The sequence below is a fragment of the Grampus griseus genome, assembly GCF_964374135.1.
Source record: "Grampus griseus genome assembly, chromosome: 13".
Classification (NCBI taxonomy): domain Eukaryota; kingdom Metazoa; phylum Chordata; class Mammalia; order Artiodactyla; family Delphinidae; genus Grampus; species Grampus griseus.
The window spans coordinates 59,429,410-59,450,096 of NC_139007.1; the positions used below are offsets into that span (position 1 = coordinate 59,429,410).

The 20,687-nt window shown below is 37.4% G+C and overlaps 1 protein-coding gene across 9 annotated transcripts in view; it reads left to right on the forward strand.

The window, feature by feature from the left end:
- Positions 1–20,687, forward strand: part of EYA4 (EYA transcriptional coactivator and phosphatase 4) — a 261,488-nt gene that overhangs the window by 135,844 nt on the left and 104,957 nt on the right. For all 9 annotated transcript variants that reach the window (XM_082668672.1, XM_082668674.1, XM_082668677.1 and 6 more), the window contains one exon: positions 197–246. In XM_082668672.1, the coding sequence (XP_082524798.1) occupies positions 197–246 (50 nt within the window). The remainder of the gene's footprint in view (positions 1–196; positions 247–20,687) is intronic.

The window sequence follows — 20,687 nt, forward strand, 5'->3', positions numbered from 1 at the left end:
TGCCTTTGACAGCTGTTCATAGGATAATAGTGAAATACACTATTTAATACTGCATGCTACCGCTGTAAAATGTGGGGAGTATCTTATAGAGATCTTGGTGAGCAGAGCTGTAGCCACTTTAAGTTTAACAAGTGTGTGAACCTGAATGAGGAAGTTGTATTTTCATATGAGACTAACTAGTACTCTTTTCTTACAGGTAAAGAAAACGTGCACAGAATCAGATGTTCCAGAACCCCAGAATTCCAGGTACAGTAAAATAGAGGCCAATACTTCACTAAGAAAAATTGCAATTTTTGAGAACTAATAAGACATTAGACTCCAGATACAACTGTGTTTTAAAGCATTGAGTTTAAGAACTTATCTGTATGGAAATTACACATTAGACTGGCTAGGATGCCATTAATCATAATATTAATAAAAAGGGCACTGATTGAAGTCAACTTTAAAGAACAATAGTGGGAACATCTCTAGGAACACTTGAAAATATATTCCCTTAGCATTCATTATTTTAAGTTCACCCTCATTTTTCTTTCTAATCTCTTCTTATAACGTATTCACATTTGAAATTTTGCCAGAAACTGAATGCCTCTTAAATCTGTGTTTACCAAAAATCTACCTTTTTTTTTTCAATCAAACATTGCTAGATTTTGAGAATGCCGTCAAAGAGAAAAGATAAAAATTAACTTGGCATTCTCTTTATGGTCATATAGAGCTTGAAGAAATGATGAATTAAAGTGGTCAGGCCACTACATACAGGAGTTAGCCCCATTTAGTTGTTTGTGGTTGGACCAGATGCCTAACAGACATTTTTAGGTCTATACGGTTTCATTGTTTTTATTTCAAAATTTTAAATGGGTAAGTAAAAGTATTTTAAATATCATAACAATAGTAAACGCATATCCTTCATATGATGTAAATGATATAATTTAACTTCTTGCATTAAGAAATTTGTTTAACGGTGAGATGGGTGTTAGTTTATTTTGTCCTACTTGCTCCAGCTTATGATGTATGTAGTGATTCTCTTGATAAAGTAAAACAATACAGAGCTAGGTAAAATGTTAATGACCACCATATTTTCCTTTTGGAAAGCAAGTATATATTATATACAGTCCATTCACAGTTTGAGTAAATCTTCCTTTGTTTTATGTAATATGATATTCTTATAATTAATTCCTAGATATATTATAGTGAAATGATTGCGTGTGGTCTTTTTTTTGGATCATCAAAAGTATATAATATGATATAGGATTTTTGACATATGATCTTTGTCTTTTACGATTAGACATCAAAATAGAACCAAATACTTTTAACTCATTGGAGCTTTAGGCAATGGATGAACCATTAAATTTTTCCGACAAAGCAAAGGAATTCCAGGATGCATGGAGAGGGCAGACTCAAGCTCTAGTCCTTGTGGACATTTCCTTCCTGACCATTTTGCTGACTTCTGTGACTTATAGTTTAACTTATAGTTTAACTAATTAGATAATCTTTGCAAGTAGCTGGTCTTGAGGGTTAGTAGGGAAAACAGAACATATAATTATATTCTTTTTATTAATATTGTATATCAAAATGTTTTACTCTTTAGGCCGCTCGGGATTTTTGGACAGGTAGTGTTAGTGCTTGAACAAATTTTAAACAAGCAGAAATGCACCAAAGTGATTCAGTGTTTTCAATTTATATCAGTAAGTTAGAAAAGAAAGAGAGAATTCAGATCTCAATGTATTTAAACCTGGAATTAGATCATTCTCATTTATCTAGCAAATCCCAACCCATATGGCCTTAAAAGTGCCATTTTATTTTTAAGATCAATAACAGTTGTTTTTAAAAGATTGTTTTAAATATATTTTGTTATATATTATTATTATTATTATATAATAGAAACTAATTGAAAAGTGTCTTGACCTCTTGGAAACTACTAGTTGGTTGCCATGGATTAGCTGCTTCTAAAAGTTTCCTAATCTGCAATATATGGGTAAAATTAGGTAAATCAATTTCTAAGGATTCTAAAGCTTTGTGATATAAAAAACAAACACATAGGGGCTTCCCTGGTGGCGCAGTGGTTGAGAGTCCGCCTGCCGATGCAGGGGACACGGGTTCGTGCCCCGGTCCGGGAAGATCCCACATGCCGCGGAGTGGCTGGGCCCGTGGGCCATGGCCGCTGAGCCTGTGCGTCCGGAGCCTGTGCTCTGCAACGGGAGAGGCCACAACAGTGAGAGGCCCGCGTACCACAAAAAAACAAACAAACAAACACATAAAGCACCCTTGTTTATAAAAACCCGAAATGGAAAGGCCTTCAAGAAAACTTAGAATCATTTATTGATTCAGTGTTGCCCAGACATTTTGATAGTGTCTGGTCCCTCCTCCTAACTTATGGTGCAAATGACAACCTCCACACCCTCATAGTGTCAATAACAAAAAGAGGTGGATATTCTTGGATTCTCTATTTATTCACAGATATTAGGTCTGGGAGTGGCAAAATGGCATTAAGTCAGTGCAGTGATGGAACACCAAGAAGAGAATAAAGATACGCTATAGAACATCTTACACAAAAAGGATACAATAACTTACTGAATAGTCAACGAATCAAGGGATGCCAAAATTAATAATTATTATATGCATGTACTGAGGTTCAGTTTTTATAAACAATCAGAAAAAACATGAAGATGCCTTTATTATAGATAATGGACAGCATTCCTTTAGCATATACATGTATGGGTACATTCTTTTTTGCTCATTAAGAACCACAAATATTCATATATTCTCTCTCTCTCCCCCATGCCTCCCTCCTTCCCTCCCCTCTGTGTGTGTTTATATGTGTGGGGGGGGGTGGGGAGAGAGAGAAAGAGAGTTAAGGCCTGGGGCTAGGTAATTCTATTCTAAACAAATCTATAGTAAAGAACTGAGCTCAAAATGAAATAAGGTATCAGCATAAAATGCATGGGAGCTGGAGACCCACTGCCTTATAAAATGCTCCCTCACTTGGAACCTAAAGCTAATATCATTCATTTATTTAGCTAGCTTTATAGTATGTTGGTTTTGGATTTGAAAAGATTAGAATAAATGCAGATGGAAAGTGTTTTTACAGTAGGGAAGTAATTAAATTGGGCGTGGAAACTTTGCCAGGGAAATTTTTGGAGTGACATATGTGTATCAGCAAATTCTTTGTCTTGCTTGGCCTTAATTCCTCTTTTGGAAAGAGATGCTTGGCCCGCAGATGTGACTGGTAGATTAGAAAAAAGAGAATTTACAAACCCATACAATATAAGGAAGGTAAAATGTCTTCTTAGAAATAATATTATGTGTATATACTGAAAGTCAGACGTTAGGGACAGTATTCTCTCAGTTTCATAAGACTGTATTGAACTTGATGTCATATGGAAAGGGATAGAATGTGCTTCATGGAAAAACTGACATTCCTTAAATGTACTTTTTTTGTTGTTTTACTTTCCTCTGTGTCGTAACCATGTTGAGAATGTAGTGTTGTTGGCCTTTGTTCCTAAAACCTACGTTAACCTTCAAATGGGTACATGAGAAAACTAAAATTTATATTTCTCATGCTTTACCTTTCCCTAAAATTAAGTCTATTACTAGACAGACCATCTTAAAACAAAATCTGAATTATCATTTTTATGTTGATTTTTTTCTATATTCATGGTGACTTTATTTGTGTAGATTTGTGTCTAACATGTGCCATCCCTGAAAATACATGGTTTTTTTAAAATTTAAAATAATAGATATCTCCTGGAGTGAAATTAGAAGTTTCTATGAGTCTCCCTTTTTTTTTTTTTTTAACTCTTCTACTTTTCATTTATGAGGTGAGGAAATAATCTATCTAATTCTTTAATTGCATTCTTGGCAAATATCTTAGAGTGCCTCTATGTTAAAATAGTCCCCATAATACCCGAATGATTTCTCTGGTAAACTTCTGTTTCTCTTTATTTTTCCCTTTTTGGGCCACTAACTAGTAGAGCATTTTCACCAAGAAGAGATCAAGAACTTAGAAAGGAGATAAAACTCAAATCAGCCAGTTTTGTTATATACTTGTTCTGTTGATTAAGGAGTAAATGGAAATAAAAATTTTGGTGAAAATTAAGCTATGAAGTGACTTCTGTGAATTATACCAGTTCTTTTCCTATTATTGCTCTGTCTCATTGTGGCTACAGTATTGCCAGAAGATTACAGTAAAGAGATCTAAAGGAGAATATGAAAGTATATATATAGGAAGTACTTATGGTACATACGAGCTAAGATGATAGTTTTTGCAGATGGAGAATAAAAAGGATTCTGTGGGTAATGATGAGGGTGCCCTAGTCTATACTAACTACAACCATCAAGAGAAAGACAGAACAAACCTGCAGCTTTTAAGGAAGCATTGGAATTAATCTCAGTTTAATATCATAATATTTAAGTGAGCCTCAGGAAGTTTATCTATTCAATGTTTATGTGTAAAAGCTTAAAAATGCAACTAATTCATCTTATGTAAATAGTTATGATATGACAGTGTTATATTTAAAGTATTAAGTTATACATGATTATTTTCTAGCAAAATAATTATTGCAATAATTCCAGAAGCCTGAAATGTTTATCTGTATATAATTGCCTGTCAAAAAATTAAATGCTATATTGTTTTCATAGCAGTGAAAGCTGAGGGCCCCTTGGTGAAAACACACATTGTATTTCACTGTGTCAAATTAGAGGTCCATTTAGCCCAAAATTCTGTCTCCAAGAAGCCTCAGAAATTATTAATAGCAGGTTGCATTTCCTCAAACCTGAAAATGTCAAGATGTAGTTCCAATAAACTTAGATTCTTTCAGTAACACAACCTAACTGTATAGTCCATGGAATTATTTAACCATTTCTTTGACTTAGTAATACATCATTGACTATCTTCAGATCCTGAGATTTTATTCTTGATCATTTTTAGCTTTCCTTCCATTTCATTTTTTTTTTTTTCACATATAATCTCTGTTCACAACTCTTGACGTAGCCCACCATGTCTAGAATGCTCTGGCCACTTCCTATTACTCTAGCCTCAGTGTCAATCAGCCTTCCCCTGTAAGAAGATCTGCATTTACAGATGTCATGCTCCTCCCTCCACAGGGGCTGGACTGCTCCTTCCCCTCTTGCACTACCCTCCCCCTCCCAGCTTTGCTCACCTGCTGAATTTCAACTCATCCTTCAGATCTCTGCTCAGTACATCTTCCTCAGAGCAGCCTTTGCTGCTTCTGGTCCCACCGTCATCAGGGCCTCACGGCCTTCTCCTTCACGGTTGCCTCGTTTAATTAATGCCTGACTCATGCACTACACTATAAGCTCCACAGAGTGAGGGATCATCTCTGCTTTCTTTTGTTCCCCATTGTAACATTAGGATATAGCACAGGGCCTGGCACAAAGCAGGTCCTCAGTATATACCCGTTAAGTGAATGAAAAACTTCCAAATACAAAAATCCAGCTTGCAGTCTCTCCTGGAACTTCTCTTGTAACCACAAAGTCCTAATGTAATTTTATTAGGGATTTTTCTCAGCCATCTCAAACTCCCTTTGTATAGAATGATTACTTTCCATCCCCCAGGATCTTTTCTTTCCAGTGATAATTCTCTCAGTTGTCCTGCCTCAGAACTTCAGAATAATCCTTCACTTATTTCTCTCTTTCCTTTCCCAAATCCCGTTGGTCATCAAATTGTATTTAATTTTCCTCTGTTGTGTTTTGAATCTCTCTATCCTGCCCCTTCCCACTGCCACTATGGAAGTTCAGGCTCTTGTCACCTCACCTCTGAACTAATACAACAAATCCCCTATGGCTTCCTTGGATATAGACCTTGCCTTTCTAGTCTGCCGGGTTGTGGGACGAGCCTTTCTTAAATGATACACTTTCCATATGGGATTGTTCGTTATTAGACACACAGTATTTAGTAGACATTAGAGTATACACGGAAGCATGAACAAATAACTTTAAAAGTGAAAGTGTGTGCAAGAGGTAAAAATAAGGACATGTACTATTCATGTCTAATTGCTGTCCATAAGAGGTCAAGGATTACTTGGGCTACCTGTTATCCACTTTCTTATTGCCCTTATTCTGGTGTGTTAGATGTTCATTGAGTCCCATTTCATTTTCTTCCTTTAGCTCTAGACTGACAGAAGAGTTCTTGAATTTAACATGGTCCCTAGAAAGTAAATTCCAGAAAAAAAATATACCAGTCACACAGGTACCTTGATTTTCATCCCCTTTTCCTGTCACCATTACCTACATAGACATTAGAGTGAAATACGATATTTGTGTACTGTGTAGTTCGTTAGCTGAGAGCATCTGTTTAGGAGAGTACTTCCCTGCTAGTTCTACAGATGAGCTCATTTCACTGAGGAACAGTCAAGAATGATACACCAGAGTGTAGCCTGAATTCTGAACACGGTGGGCCAGAGTGGTTAGGAAGAGTTGCATGGAAGTTTTAGGGCTACAGCTGGGTATCAAAGGAGAGATAAGATTTGAAGAAATGGGAGAAAGAGAATCCACAGTGGGGTTAAGGGGGGAAAAAGGACTAGAAACTGAAATTGAAAGGTAGCTTTTATGGATGGTTGGTGAGTAGTCTCGTTTGATTCGTATGGAGAAATAGTCGATGAGATTGGAAAATAGGTAAATTCGCATAGATTGTGGTTGGCTTGGATTTCCTGTTCATCTGTTACCCACCTGTGTCCTCACTGCTTGGCTGCTTCAGTGTCTTTATCTCTCTTTATGATGGTTGGCTGGCTGCTCAGTCTTATCTTTTCTGCAGGACCCACAATAGGAGGAAAATATCCATGTGACACTGCTCCGATTTTGTAATTTTTACCTCTTCAGACACCAAGATAAGAGGATCTCTCTCTTTCTCTTTATCTCAGTTCCAGATTTCCATGGAAGGGAATGGTATCAGAGTGGCTTTCAGGAGGCACCTTTAGGAACACATGTATCAGTGGTGAGAACAAATTCCAAGAAAAGTGATGCTTAGCAGCTAACCCATCAGGTGCCGTCTACTTTCTACCTCTTCCCCACCCAGAGCATACAACCCACCTATTTCATCCAACACCCCTTCCCCAAGCCCTTCATTTGATGTAATCCAGCATATATCACTCGCTCCTTCCCTGATTATATATAACTCACTGGTTATCTGTTTCACTAGTATGGAGATTTGGAGCTCGATTTTAGGTCAGGTGTCTACAAACTATGATCTGCAAAGTAGAGATCTCTTGCGAGAGCATTAAGTGGAGTGGCAGCCAGACTTCCAAGTAAGAGGAGCTGCATTCACCTCTTTTTGTAAACCCTTCTACCAATTTTTGACCTTCCTGTCCCCATCCTCAAACTGACCAGTTACTATTCAATGAACCCAATCTCCTTTTCTGCTCTCAAAAACCAATCCAAATAGAAATTGTTTTCTCCATTTCCTGTGGTTAATCCAGTTGTTAGATAATTGATGAGTGTTCTTCATACTGCAGTTTAAATTATTTACTTTTCTGAAGGTAAATTTGCCAAAATGAGTATCTAGTTCTGGACTTTTCTCTCTTTTGAAACCAGTTCTCAGACCTACCTAAAGAAATACAGTCAGCCGTCAATCACTTGTTGTCCAAACTTGAAATTTTGGCCACCTCTCTTTCAGGTATTAGGAGGTCACCACTGAATTTCTAATCAGATAATAATATTATTAAAATTGTACTTGCGATGACAGATCAGCCATGGCACAGGTGCCATGGAGGCAAGGAAACCAACAGTGAGACTTACTTAAAAGGCCTGAGAGACATTTAGCAAATTGTGGTTATATTTTGGAGACGATCTTATACACCATTTATTTCATGGTTTAAACATATTTTCTAATTTTTCTACATCATGTATTTATTTTTTTGTGTGTCTTAAGAATGTGAAATAATGGATTTGGCTTGAAATCGGCATAGTGGCAGTGGAAGGACCTGTATTCTTCTTTCTGACAACCTGCATTATCCTCCAAAAATAAGAAAACTCCTGATTTCCTCACATGTATTAGTGATGAATTCCAGAGAATGGCTATGTTCCTGGTCAGCCTCTTCTGTACTAAACTGAGTTCCTCTGAAGTCTTTATGGTTAATGATCTAAAACAGTCTTTCCGGAGACTCTTAGCTGCTTTGAATTAATTTGGTCAGAGTAACACATCACATAAAGTAGCATTTGTTTAGTGATTTTTATCCAGAGGATCAGAGGAGCTAAGATAAGACTCTACTTTGCATCACAGTAATAATTAAAATTGTTATTCAATGTGAGTAGAAACATTGGGGGTCCCATTTTATGTGGGGCCGACTTAACATGAGAGCAAACTGGAGGAGCTTAGTTTTCTTTTCAGCAGTTCAATTATAGGAACATTTATTCTTGCCCTTAAAGTTACCGTTTATTGTGTATCAGCCATGTGTCAGGCACTGGTCTGAAAGCTTGAGATACTTCAGTGAACAAAATAGGAGCATACGTAATCGTGGAGTATGTTAGAAAGTGATCAATTCTAGGGATAAAAGGGAAGATCAGGAGTATTGGGGAGAGTAGATTGTGATTTTAAATCAGATGATATTTAAGTAAAGCCTTGAAGGAAATGAGAGAGTAAGTCAAGAAGGCTGGGGGAGGTGCATTCAGTTCAGATTGAGCGATGCACAGGCCCTTCAGTGGACGCCTGCCTGGCATGTTCAAGCAACAGCGGGGAGAACAGTGTGGCCAAAATGGAGAGAACCCAGAGTTTCAAATTTGAAATAGCGGCATTCTAAAAAAAGCTACTACTTCTAGTCTTTCCCATATTTTGAAAATATTTACTTGGAATTTAAATACATCAGTTGCAAATATTTGTTCTTGACTCATTGGTAGTAGTCTCTGGCAGGCATCTCATCCATCACTGCTACCAGATGGGACTGATCCACAGCCAGGAACACCTCTCTTTGCCACACCACACACATTCTCCAAGACCAGGGAGGGCTCTCTCCTGATCAGGAGGCTTCAAGCGTCTTCATCAGCAGAGCTCGAAAGCCTGAAGCCTGTTTTGTTTGTTTCTTTTTTTTTAAGTAATGTTCTTAAAGTTTCAGCTGTAAATATAGATGAGGGCTTAGTAAAGATTCTAAACATTCGATTCGTGAAGGTGCAGGGATTCTGCCATTATCTCACATTTAATCATCACATCTCAGTTGTCTTAGCAACCTACACAATGTTCTCATTTGCTTTTCAATAAGCCAAGGGATGAATGGATTCTTTGTTCATGAGTTTATGAATTTCTATCACCTGATACTTGATGTCTTTCTGGCATGCTTACTGTGCCAGATAACTGTCTCTATTTTCTTAAAATTCATGTAACCAAAATTAAACTCTGTTTTTCCTAAAAAACTAAATTTCTAATGGGAAACTATCCAACCTCAGATAAACATAAATAAGTTTATGCTATAAAATGTTTTTGTTGTAACTGTAATTAATTTCCAAGGCTCAGCAAACTTGGCAAACTCAGTTATCCAGCAGACTTGACACATGCGGGCATATCTGTGAACTAAAGAGAAAGAAAAAAGCCTGATGACAAATCTAGGTGTCATAGAGTCGATTCCCCCAAAATCACATGTTTGCTTCTCTCTGATGCTGTCTTGGAGCGTATGTTCTCTTACCTTATGTATATCTCTAGTTTTCGAGCTCATACCGTAATAAAGTGGATGTGAGCATGCTTACACGGCATAATAGGCGAATGTGGTAGACTGCCTGAGTTCAGATTCCAGCTGTTTGGCCTTGTTGCAAGCTACTTTACTTCTCTGTGCCTCGCATATCCTCACCTGAAAAATGGGATTAATACCGTATTCTCCCATGGGGTTATTTTAAAGACTAAATGAAGCAATATAGGGAAAACACTTAGAGACGTATCTGCTACATATTAGATGAATTTAAACGACGGCTCTTATTACAAGTACGCATAGTGATGGTATCGATAAGTGACAGTGTAACAATAAAAAGAGACAGGAAAATAATGAAACATAAATGTAAGAAAGCAAAATGCCTAATCATGTGGGATGTTTGGTTATTAATGCTAGAAGCCCCGTATGCTTTAGGAACCCCTGAGGGCAGCCCTTAGTACAGTGTACTGATTCTCATTAGTGTTGATCACCTTGATTCTATAAGTGAAAGTTAAATTGTGTTTATCATCATAACACATTTTAGAATTATTTCTATATAAAGTGATTTCCTTTTAAATGTGCTAGTGCTTAAAATGGTGTACATCTTAGCGACAGCGAGAATTTTGACTAAACCCTAACGAGTATTCTTTGAAGGTTCCTGATAGCTGAGATTTTGTAAAATTATTCCTTTTTTCCACTAACAGGAGCAACTCAAGTGTCTGGATTATTTAGAGATTTTCTTTTTCAGTCCAGTTCTGGTACCTAGCACAGTACCTGCCGCATAGTAGGAAACCAGTAAACATTTATTATATGAATGAATGAATGAATGAGCAGTCAGTTTTTACTTTTTTGTTTCTTTTTTGGTGAGAAATTCTTCATGCCTTTACACTATTCTCACCATGATATGCTGCATTATAGCTGATAAGGCTTAAATGTCATTTGTAAACAAGGGCAAATCCAAGAGAGGCCTCTGTTTGCTGTAGCAAGGAGGGCGACTCTACATCCCAGCTTGCCCAAGTACAATCCCAGTTTCCTTCGGCTGTCCCAGTGTCCCCTCTGGTTAGAGACACTTGACTTTCAAAAAAAATCCCAGTTTGCCTGATAAATAGTATGATCACTCTAATTCAGATCATCATGCCCTTACCAAACTTTTTGAGATAGAAAATGTGACAATCAATCTCTTTCTCCATCCCTCCCTCCTTCTCTCTTTCTTCCCCTTCCTCTGTGTCGTCTTCTCTTTCCTGTCTTAGGGGTGACTTTTATCATGGGACATTGCACTTTTATCTTTAAAGTAACACTGTGTGAAAATGCTGCTTGAAACAAAAGACCACATAGGAAATGATGGTTCTGTTCTATAGGCTTGACTTAAATAGGAGCTTGTCTGTTGCATTCTGTCATGTGATTAATTTGTAGAAATTCCATGCTTCTCAAGAATAATACCATCTTTTCAAGAACACACCCAGTCTTATTACATGACGTGATATAATCCTGTATTATTTATCCTCCCCCGTGTTACCCATTTTTTCATTTTCTACTATTCTTCTGATGGAAGATCCAGAGTCCCAACTAATGGGGATGTTACGTAACATGCCTGGGAAAAAGATGACTAATGTGGTTTGGCAAAATGCCAAGGGAGCAGCATACCCTCCAGCAGCAGCTGCTGTGGGAGCACCATGCCTGGCATCCAGCAGGAAACAAAACCGGCTGCTGTCGCTCAGACATGGATTTTTACATAGTCTCAATCATAACGTTGCAGAGGCGCTCTTGGGGTAGTTACTGTTGTAAGTTTCTCATTATGTATTGTTGTTTCTTTCAAAAAGAGAAGCAATGCTGGGCTTCCCTGGTGGCGCAGTGGTTGAGAGTCCGCCTGCCGATGCAGGGGACACGGGTTCGTGCCCCGGTCCGGGAAGATCCCACATGCCGCGGAGCGGCTGGGCCCGTGAGCCATGGCCGCTGAGCCTGCGCATCCGGAGCCTGTGCTCCGCAACGGGAGAGGCCACAGCAGTGAGAGGCCCGCGTGCCGCAAAAAAAAAAAAAAAAAAAAAAAAGAGAAGCAATGCTGATAACCATGGTGGAGAGAAAAAATGAGGTGTGTGTGTACATGACTAGATGACCCACTGTGTGGATTACCCACCAGTGTTTCTCCAAAGGGGATTTTAAGAGTCGATTCTTTGCTATGCAGGACTGTCCAGCACATTGCTGGACCGTCGGAACCTGGCTTCTTCCAAATCTCAGTAGCAGCCCCGTCACTGTGAGAACCCCAAACTCCCTGGTGTGTTTTCCCACGCTCCCCAAGTACCCAATAGATGGCTGATTGCAATCAGAGGAGGCTACTGTGTATCTTAAAAAATTCATATGTGTCTCCTGGAGGTGTTTTTAAAGATTTGAGAAATACAATGTTTAGAAAACGATGCTAGGGAAGCGAGGCTTCCAGAAGCCCAAATGAGTCACTCCACTTTGTTGGAAAAAGCGCTCTCTTCTCTTCTATAGCCCCTGACAGTTAACCCCAGCTGTGGCTCTCACAGACACTTGACATTGGAACAAGGGCATCCAGTGAGAGTACAGACAACAAAACACGGCTCATCAATAACTTAGCAAAAAAATGGAAGGTCGGTGTCCCAATAACATCATTTGACTGTAGGTGCTACTTAGACAGTCAGTAAGCTCCAGAGTCGGAATTCAAGGCCTTTTCCTGACAACGGGAAAGAGCAATGTAAGGTTTCAGAATTATTTTCCAAATGTCTGTATGTTCAGTGCCTTTTACTCTTTCCGTTCCATTTCCAATCTATTGAATTTCTCCTGACAAATTCTTGGTATTAGGGCATATGAATTTTTATAAAATTTCGTTTTACTTTATGGAAATGTTTTTCTTCATTCAAGGGAAATTAGTGATCTTTGAGGAATATTAGGAATAGTTGGCTTATAAGTATTGATAACCTCTCCTTGGTTTCTCATGTATGAGTGCTCTGAAAAGGGATTGGAAAGTCTTTGGAATTAATTTATCTTACTTGCATGTGCAATATACTCCCACATTCTTTACATTGCATTCTTTTGTGCATCCTTTCCCCTATGGTCATGCATTGAGAGTCCTTTTTAATTAAAGCAGTTGAGTGGCTGCTAAATAAAATTGGGAAAAAGAGAAGACAGGCAAAACGGAGGCTTATCTTCAGGTCAAGAATCCGATGAATAGCAAAGGAATGCTTGTTTTCTATCCCTGCAATTCCCGAGAGTAACCAAACTGGTTTTACAAACCATGTGAATTGATTCTATGTGTCTTGGGAAGGGCAAGGGGGTTGTTTAAACTAGTTTATTTGAAATATTTTGAGTTTTTTACTTTTTAAATAATGTTACCTCTTTTTTACGGGAAGGAATTTTATGCAATAGACTTTCATTAAATTGAATTTTCACCTCCAAAGTGAAGCTGCATATCAATTGGTTGAACTCTCACTAACTGAATGACTATCAGGGCAGGTTTCCATTTCTTCTTATTTAAGGAGTCAGATTTATCCAACTGCTATTTTTTTTTTCTTCATATTTTCATGTTACTTTTACCCAGCGGGCTTTTCTGTTGATATCGTCAGTAGTAAGAGTTAAACTTCTGAGTCTGACATGTGTTTCTTATTTCAAAGTTCTCTCCTAAAATTGCTCTTTTTGCATGCATGCTATAGGTTTATTTGAAAACTTTGGTTTTAGCACAGTCCAAAATTTTGATGAAACTGTGGACATTTTCTTGGGTAAATTGTCCATACTGCAGAATGGGAGGGCGGTTTCCCAAAGAAAGTCCTGGAATGACTTCTCTGAAAAGAGGCCAATTTGCAGGTTAAAATTGTGTTTAGTAAAATCTTGCCCCCCAACTGTTAACTTGTAAAATGTGTATATAAACAAGAAACCTGCACAGGGTTATTATAGCTGATACATTTGGTACGTGATGTGGGACGATTGATTTGTTTACAGATTAATCATAAAGCATGTGGATGAAAGTTAATTAAATAAGAATAAGGTATAGCGTCACTACATGGTTATTTATCTTCTGACTAAATGTGTGCCTTCCAAGGTCTGCAGTCTTTCAGGCTTCTGTTTAGAGGAGTGCCAGCTCAGGTCATGCTAAATCCAGGTCAGAATCTGAAGGGAATCAGCTTGCTTTGCTAGTGGATTTTCTGGGCATAATTTATACATGCTCAAATTTTTTTTTCAGTGTCAGACCAAGCGTATTTATGTTATAATTTATTCTTCATTTAATTTGGAGCAAATATAAATTATTCCTAATGAAGCATTAGGGACAGAAGGAAATTACTTTTGTTAAACAAGTACTTTGGTGTATTTTCCCCCTCTTTCAAGTAGAGGATTCCTGTGAAAAACCAGTATTCAATATTATTCATTATCTGGTTGGTTCACTAGATCAAGATGTCCGCGTGTAGTGTAGAAAGATGGCAAAAGTTAGGGAGTTAAAAACAGGTTGATACAAGCTGTTGAGGAAAAAAAATCAAATGAGACCACTTATGTTTTAAATCAAGAATATGTTTTCAGTGAAAATATTTTCTAATGATTCACAGAAGAATGTTGTCAACTTTGACTACATCTGCTGAAAATCAAAATATAAGTAGTTACATAGCATTGAATTCTGGCAGGAGTTTATACTGTGACATGAAACAAAGTTCCCATTACATGACAATACTTTTTATTTTTCTGGCTTTAAAAGTAGTTTTCTGACTTTTAAAAATGTTCACAGCCTTTTTTTTCTCCACATTATATGGATAAATTGGCAACATGCCCGTTTGATTTCCAGAGTAGGTTTCTTAAAATAATTTTGATGGGAAGATAATTGTTTAATGACAGTGTATAAAGTTCTGCCACAGTTTAAACAAAATTAAATGAGAGAAAATACAAAGAGGGGGTTTGTATAATTACTGGAAAAACATAGATGGAAGGAACAATTAGGCAGTTAGATCTGAAAAAATGGCAACGTGGGTTTCCAAATTTTGTAATATCCGTAAGGATTCCTTGCCTCATTCTCTGGCATTGCTTAGTTTTTTACGTTTCTGAATCTGCACATCAGAATAGCAGTGCATTTATCTACTTATTTCTAGGTTTTTTGTGATTATATATTCTCTATTTAAAAGTTTCATATAAAAATGAAACACACCTACGTATTATGTGCGAAACAACATCATTACCAAAATCGATCCAGATAAAAGTGAGAAAATTACATGCAAGCCCCCTTGTGTAAACAGTCTGCACCAATATAAGGACTTTATTTAGCAAGATTCATGAAAATCGACTTTGCATTTTTGCCCTTGGACATCGTTCAAAGGTATCACACTTTAGTCAAGGATAGTAATATAGCACACAAAGTATTATTGGTTACTTTCTCTTTTAACAGTGTTATTTTTCTATATACCTTTGAGGTGTTCTAAATTATGATTTGGTTTCCAACCAACTTCAGTTAGCATCTGCTCCTTTTATGTTAAGCTGTACACTTTTTCTCACTCACTTGGCATACATTCTAATCAATTCTAACCTCTTTGTAAGAATGTAGAAAAAGAGTTTGAAATGACTCATGTGGGCAGTTTTGCTTTTGGAATTAAACTGAGGGGCACAGCTCAAGTGTTTCTACTTTGTTCTATCACTCTTCTTAAAAAATAGTATCAAATAAGCATAGACTTTAGACACAAAAAGATCTGAGTTCAAGTGTCATCATCCTACTTACTAACATTTAAGTTTCCTCTCCTCTTTTACCCCAGAAATCTGGTGCCTTCCTCTTTTATTTTCATGAAGTCTAAATTAGATGATTTCATGTTTAATGTATGACACATAGTAAACACTCAGTGAAAGGTAGTTATCTTCCAAAGATGTGTACACAGATGGCCCTGGGGACTTATGACTTGACCTGTTTTAAATGGGGCAGAATCCAGGACTCAGCTTTCCTAGAAATAAGGAGCCTTGGATTGAGGGTCTTTTTCTACATAACTTTCTCTTATACCAGAAACACAGTATTTTAGCAGACCCAGCGAAAAGATGACAGACAGCAGCAGTGCCACAGGAGAATGTACTGCTTTTTCTATCCTTTGAGCAGTAACCATAGTGAACTAAGAGGAAAAGGGAGGAGAGCTGGGGAGTTGCCCACCACCCCGTTATGACCAGCCATCTCCACTGTGTATGGGAGGACCTTCCTTGACCTTTCTGCTCCAAGTGATGTCTAGATAATTTCAGCCAAAACATATTTTTTTTCAAAAATATTTATAGTATTCTTGGGAGGGGGGATTTACATATGTGTATGTGTATACACACACACACACACACATCTTGTTTCTATCATTGTAGTTTTGTGGATCCAGAATGCACACCTACCACAGACAGCATAATAACACAGAAGGAGGTCTAACGATAACTCTTAAAACTTCCCCTTATTAGGGAGAAGTACGTTGGTGCCTTTGTTAAGTTGTAGAGTGGCAGGCTCTTACTGTGTTATCTTTATTATTTAATTAGCTGCTCATTATTTAGTAAATAGCTCTCTAAATACAATACCTGCCCTTTTAATTCCCTGTCAGATTTCTAAAAAGGTAGCATTCATAAAATAAAACAGCATTATAAAAAGCATTCCAAAGTGAAAATGTAGTTAAGTATCTAGACGCTTAATTCAGACTACTTAGCAACACAGATGTTGAAATGTGTACTAGAACAGTTTAGTCAAATTTTCCCTGAGCAAATTCATTTTGATGAAGCACTGTGAGAATTTCTGACTGTAATTAGGAATTGTGTGCTGGCCTCTGTTTAGTCTAGCGATTCAGGGAGCACTGCAATGTGAAGTTGCTGTTGAGGTTTGACCAGTGCGAGCTGTTGCTCCCTATTAATCCCTGGTGTGAAAATCCTGAGCCATCGCTAAGTAGGGTCTTTATATATTAGCTTGTCAATAATAATTAGGATCATACGTATGAAGCCAGAAAGACTAGACTCTAAGCCCAAAAGAATAATCGAATGAATCCATTTGAAAATATAATAAAATCTCATGTTTGTAGAGAAATAAGAGAGAGGGTAACAAAGAAGAAGGACCAGTAAGAATTAGGAAGGAGCATGGTTTATAGAATGGTGAATTATTTGATACTTACTTTAATTGAGAAGACAATGCTAATAAATAATTCTTATTGAATATTTGAGAAATGGCATTGTACAGTGGTAAAGGGCATAGGTCCTGGGGACAGACAGTCTGAGGTGGAGCCCAGCTCCTTGGCATTTGCAAGTCCACCTGGGAAGCCCTTCTCTTAACCTCTCATGACTCTGCGTCATCACTTTTATCATGGGGGTAATAACAATGCCTTCCTTCCTGAGGTCCTGTGAGGATGAAATTAGGTAATGAATTTAGCACTTAGAACAGCATCAAATGCCTTTTTTATTATTTCTGTTACTTCCATTGTGTGCATGTGTTTACGTAAAAGGAAGCATTAGTATCGTGCAGGCCAAAGAGTGAGAAAAAGTGTTTTGCTAAATTAGAATTCGTGTGCTTTTAGTGTACCTGAAGGTAAGTATGATTCTGGGATTCTGAAAGCAGAAAAGTTAAAAAAAAAAAGTCCTTTCAGACCATCGTAATTTGTTTATAAAGAAAAACAGAAATCGGCCTGATAGAGAATGAAAACTATGAAACAGCTAACTGCCTTGCTTTACTGATGTTTTCCATAGGCTTTAAGTCCTGAAGACTTAGCCTAAACAATAGTGTTTCATAGAGCATATAGTGATATAAAATAAATAATCTTTCAATTTTCCCCAAAATGCCTTCTTTAACTGAAGTGGAAAAATGAATACTACTTTGTTCTGGTATGTTTAAGTCAGGGTGGTATAGTGTACAATGTTAGTTCCATATTAAAATGACAATTTGATGAAAGTGTTTATTAAGAAAGGTTGCATTTAACGTCAAGGATTTTCCTTTATATCAAGAACTATTTATTTGTTATGATTGAACTCATCTCCTTAAAATAATCTTTTCAAATCTTAGTGATAATAACCTTCTATTTGCACATTCATAATTTATACTGTCTTATAAAAGAAAGGAAGCTGCCCCGTAACTAATACTTCAGAACTGGGAGGTAGATATCTTTCCCTATCGTATATTCTTAATAAAAATGTCTTGGGAATTTAAACTCTTGACTTCTTTGGGCTACTTCCTTTGTTCACTTTTTAAAATTCAAAGTGAGTGTCGCCAAAAAGAGATAGATTAGATTTAAAAATATAAAGCACATTGTCTATTTCCTAATTCTGATATTCAGTAATGAAGCAGAACAGATAAGGTCCCTAGTTACTGAAGCCATGAGTAACTTTATTCCATTAATTCATTTACATCCATTTAACCAGTATTTATTGATGACCTATGTTTGTCCCGGTCACTGAGCTCCTTCTGAAAAGACAGTACAGACTCTTAATGGGTTTGACAAGTAGTGGTTCCTAGTTCAATATTTTTCCTAAAACATTCAGAACTGATTTTTTCATATTACAAATATAATACATTGTAGATCCTTTAGATTGGAAATACATTCAGTCATACTAAATAAAATAAAAATCATCTATATTTCCAGCTCCCACCATCTTGTAGTGATCTTCTTCTTCTTCAACATCTTCTTCCAGTTACTGGCTTAACTGCTAAAGGCTTTTCCTAATATAAAATACTTGAGACTAATAATTTTCTATGCATTTAATTATCTGGTAATATAAATCTATGAGTAACAGCATTTTCATTTAGTTTTGGGATGGACTTCTGGTCTACCTGTGTCCCTGCTTCATCGGCCACCTCAAAGCAGTTTGCTTATATTCAGCGTATAGTCCCCTTGCTCTTCATGTGAAGAGGGAGAAATGAGACCCTAATTCCTTGTTCACTTGTTTCAACATCTATGATTACATTCTATTTTCGGGCTCTTCCCTAACAGTACTTGTTCACTCATTCTTAGCTGCCTTTCAACGTGCCGTTCTTTCTGCTTGAACACACTCCCTTCGTTCTCCTTGTAAATAACTCTTACTTTTTCTTTCTCACTTAGGAACCCACTTTCTGAAAATCATTTCTCAGTGTATGTGTTTGAGGCGCTTTTCCCATCCACCTCCTATGCTCACCACAGCCATGGCCTTATAATACTGTTCTAGAATATTGTCTGATGCCCTGCCACCCTAACTGGTCTTTGGGTTGGTTGGGACCATACCTTTTATTTGTATTCAAGGGACTTAGCCACCTGCTGGGACGTGGAAGTGGGTATCATAAAATATCTACTGGATATGTGAATGAATGAAGGGATCAGCATCATTTTGGCAATGTCTTTTTACCAATAAAAACCAGAATGGAATATGCTTCTTATAGACTAATGGTTCTGAATGAAAGTAATGATTATCTTGGTGGTAGAAAGCACTGTTGTGAAAAACTCAAAGCTGTCTAGTAACTTTTTCTTATTTTTCTTGCATTTGTCACAGTGAGGTTACTAATTTCCACAGGTCTCATTAAAAAATTGTTCTTAATATTTTATATTCTAATACCTGTCTAAGGAATACAAATACTCTTGGTTCATTAATTCAACAAATATTTATTGAATTCCAGTAATGTGCCAGGCACTACTTTAGGTGGGGGTCCAACAGGGTATAAAACAGACAAGAGTTTCCTCTTTGGGATTTACATTCTACTGGAGGAAGGTAAAAAATAAGCAAGATTAATGTAAAAAATAGAATAGTGTATTAGGTGACGATAAATGCTTTGGAGAAAAACAAAGCTGGAAAAGAAAAGAGGGAATGTGTGGGGACAGAGGGTGATAATTTTGCATTGCATGAAGCCTCAGTGAGAGCATCAGACAGGGGCAATGATGGTGTGGGCCGTATCTGGGAAAAGAGTTCTAGGCAGCAAGAATAGCATGTACAAAGGTCCTGGGGTAGAGCATGTTTGTTGTGTTTTAGGGACATTGGGGCCAGCTGGAGAGCAGTGAAGATGAGAGAATGGTAGGTGATATGGTGGGGGGTGAGGTGAGGCAGAAAGCTTTTTGAATGAGTATATATATTTTTGGGGTTCTCTTCATTAAAAATATGCTAAGATTTATCATGACGTTGAGTACCTTGGTCTTCAAAATCCTCTGTTGTCCTCAGCTAAATACCAATATATATCAGTTAGATTGCATAGCCTGTATACGTTTTCAAGTTGAAAGCTATTAACAAGTTTTATAAAACCTGGTTTTTTTGTTGTTGTTGTTTTGGTTTTTGTTTTTTTTGTGGTACGCGGGCCTCTCACTGTTGTGGCCTCTCCCGTTGCGGAGCACAGGCTCCGGACGCGCAGGCTCAGCGGCCATGGCTCACGGGCCCAGCCTCTCCGCGGGGCATGTGGGATCTTCCCGGACCGGGGCACGAACCCGTATCCCCTGCATCGGCAGGCGGACTCTCAACCACTGTGCCACCAGGGAAGCCCTAAAACCTGTTTTTATGTTATAACCAAATATATAATTTCCAGGATGCTACTATGATTTTTTTTAATTCTGGAATTTTTTCCATCAAAATTAAAATGAAATATATGCAATTTTTTAAATTTCACTTTAGCCTACAGGTGTAAAATCTCAGAACAATGCATGATACACTGTGTGTTTGAGTTTAGAAAGAAAAATAAAACTTTGTTACCACTTTTTTATTAGGGAAAGGGTTAATTAAAACTCTATAATTGAGCTGTTTAAATTAAAGGTTTAAATGCTAATTCAGTTTTATCAATCGCGTTAATCACATGGTTTTATCAACCAACATCATTAAATAACTTAGTCGAGGCATTTTTTTAATTGAAGGAAGGATTCATCATAAGAGGTTTATTTAGATCATTCTGTTTCATCTTGGGAATTTGTTAGTATTTCTTAAATTGGAAGACGATTGTACTAGATGTTGAATGGGGATGGAATGGGGATGGGGATGAAAGGAGACAGACCCTATAGTATCAAACTCTCCCAGATCACCAGAACTTTTGTTCTTGCTTACTTCCTTCCCTGCCCTGGAAGACTGCTTTCTCCCCCCGCAGCGGCGTCACATTACAGCCAGCTTAACAGAGGCAGTTCATAGGGTGCCAGC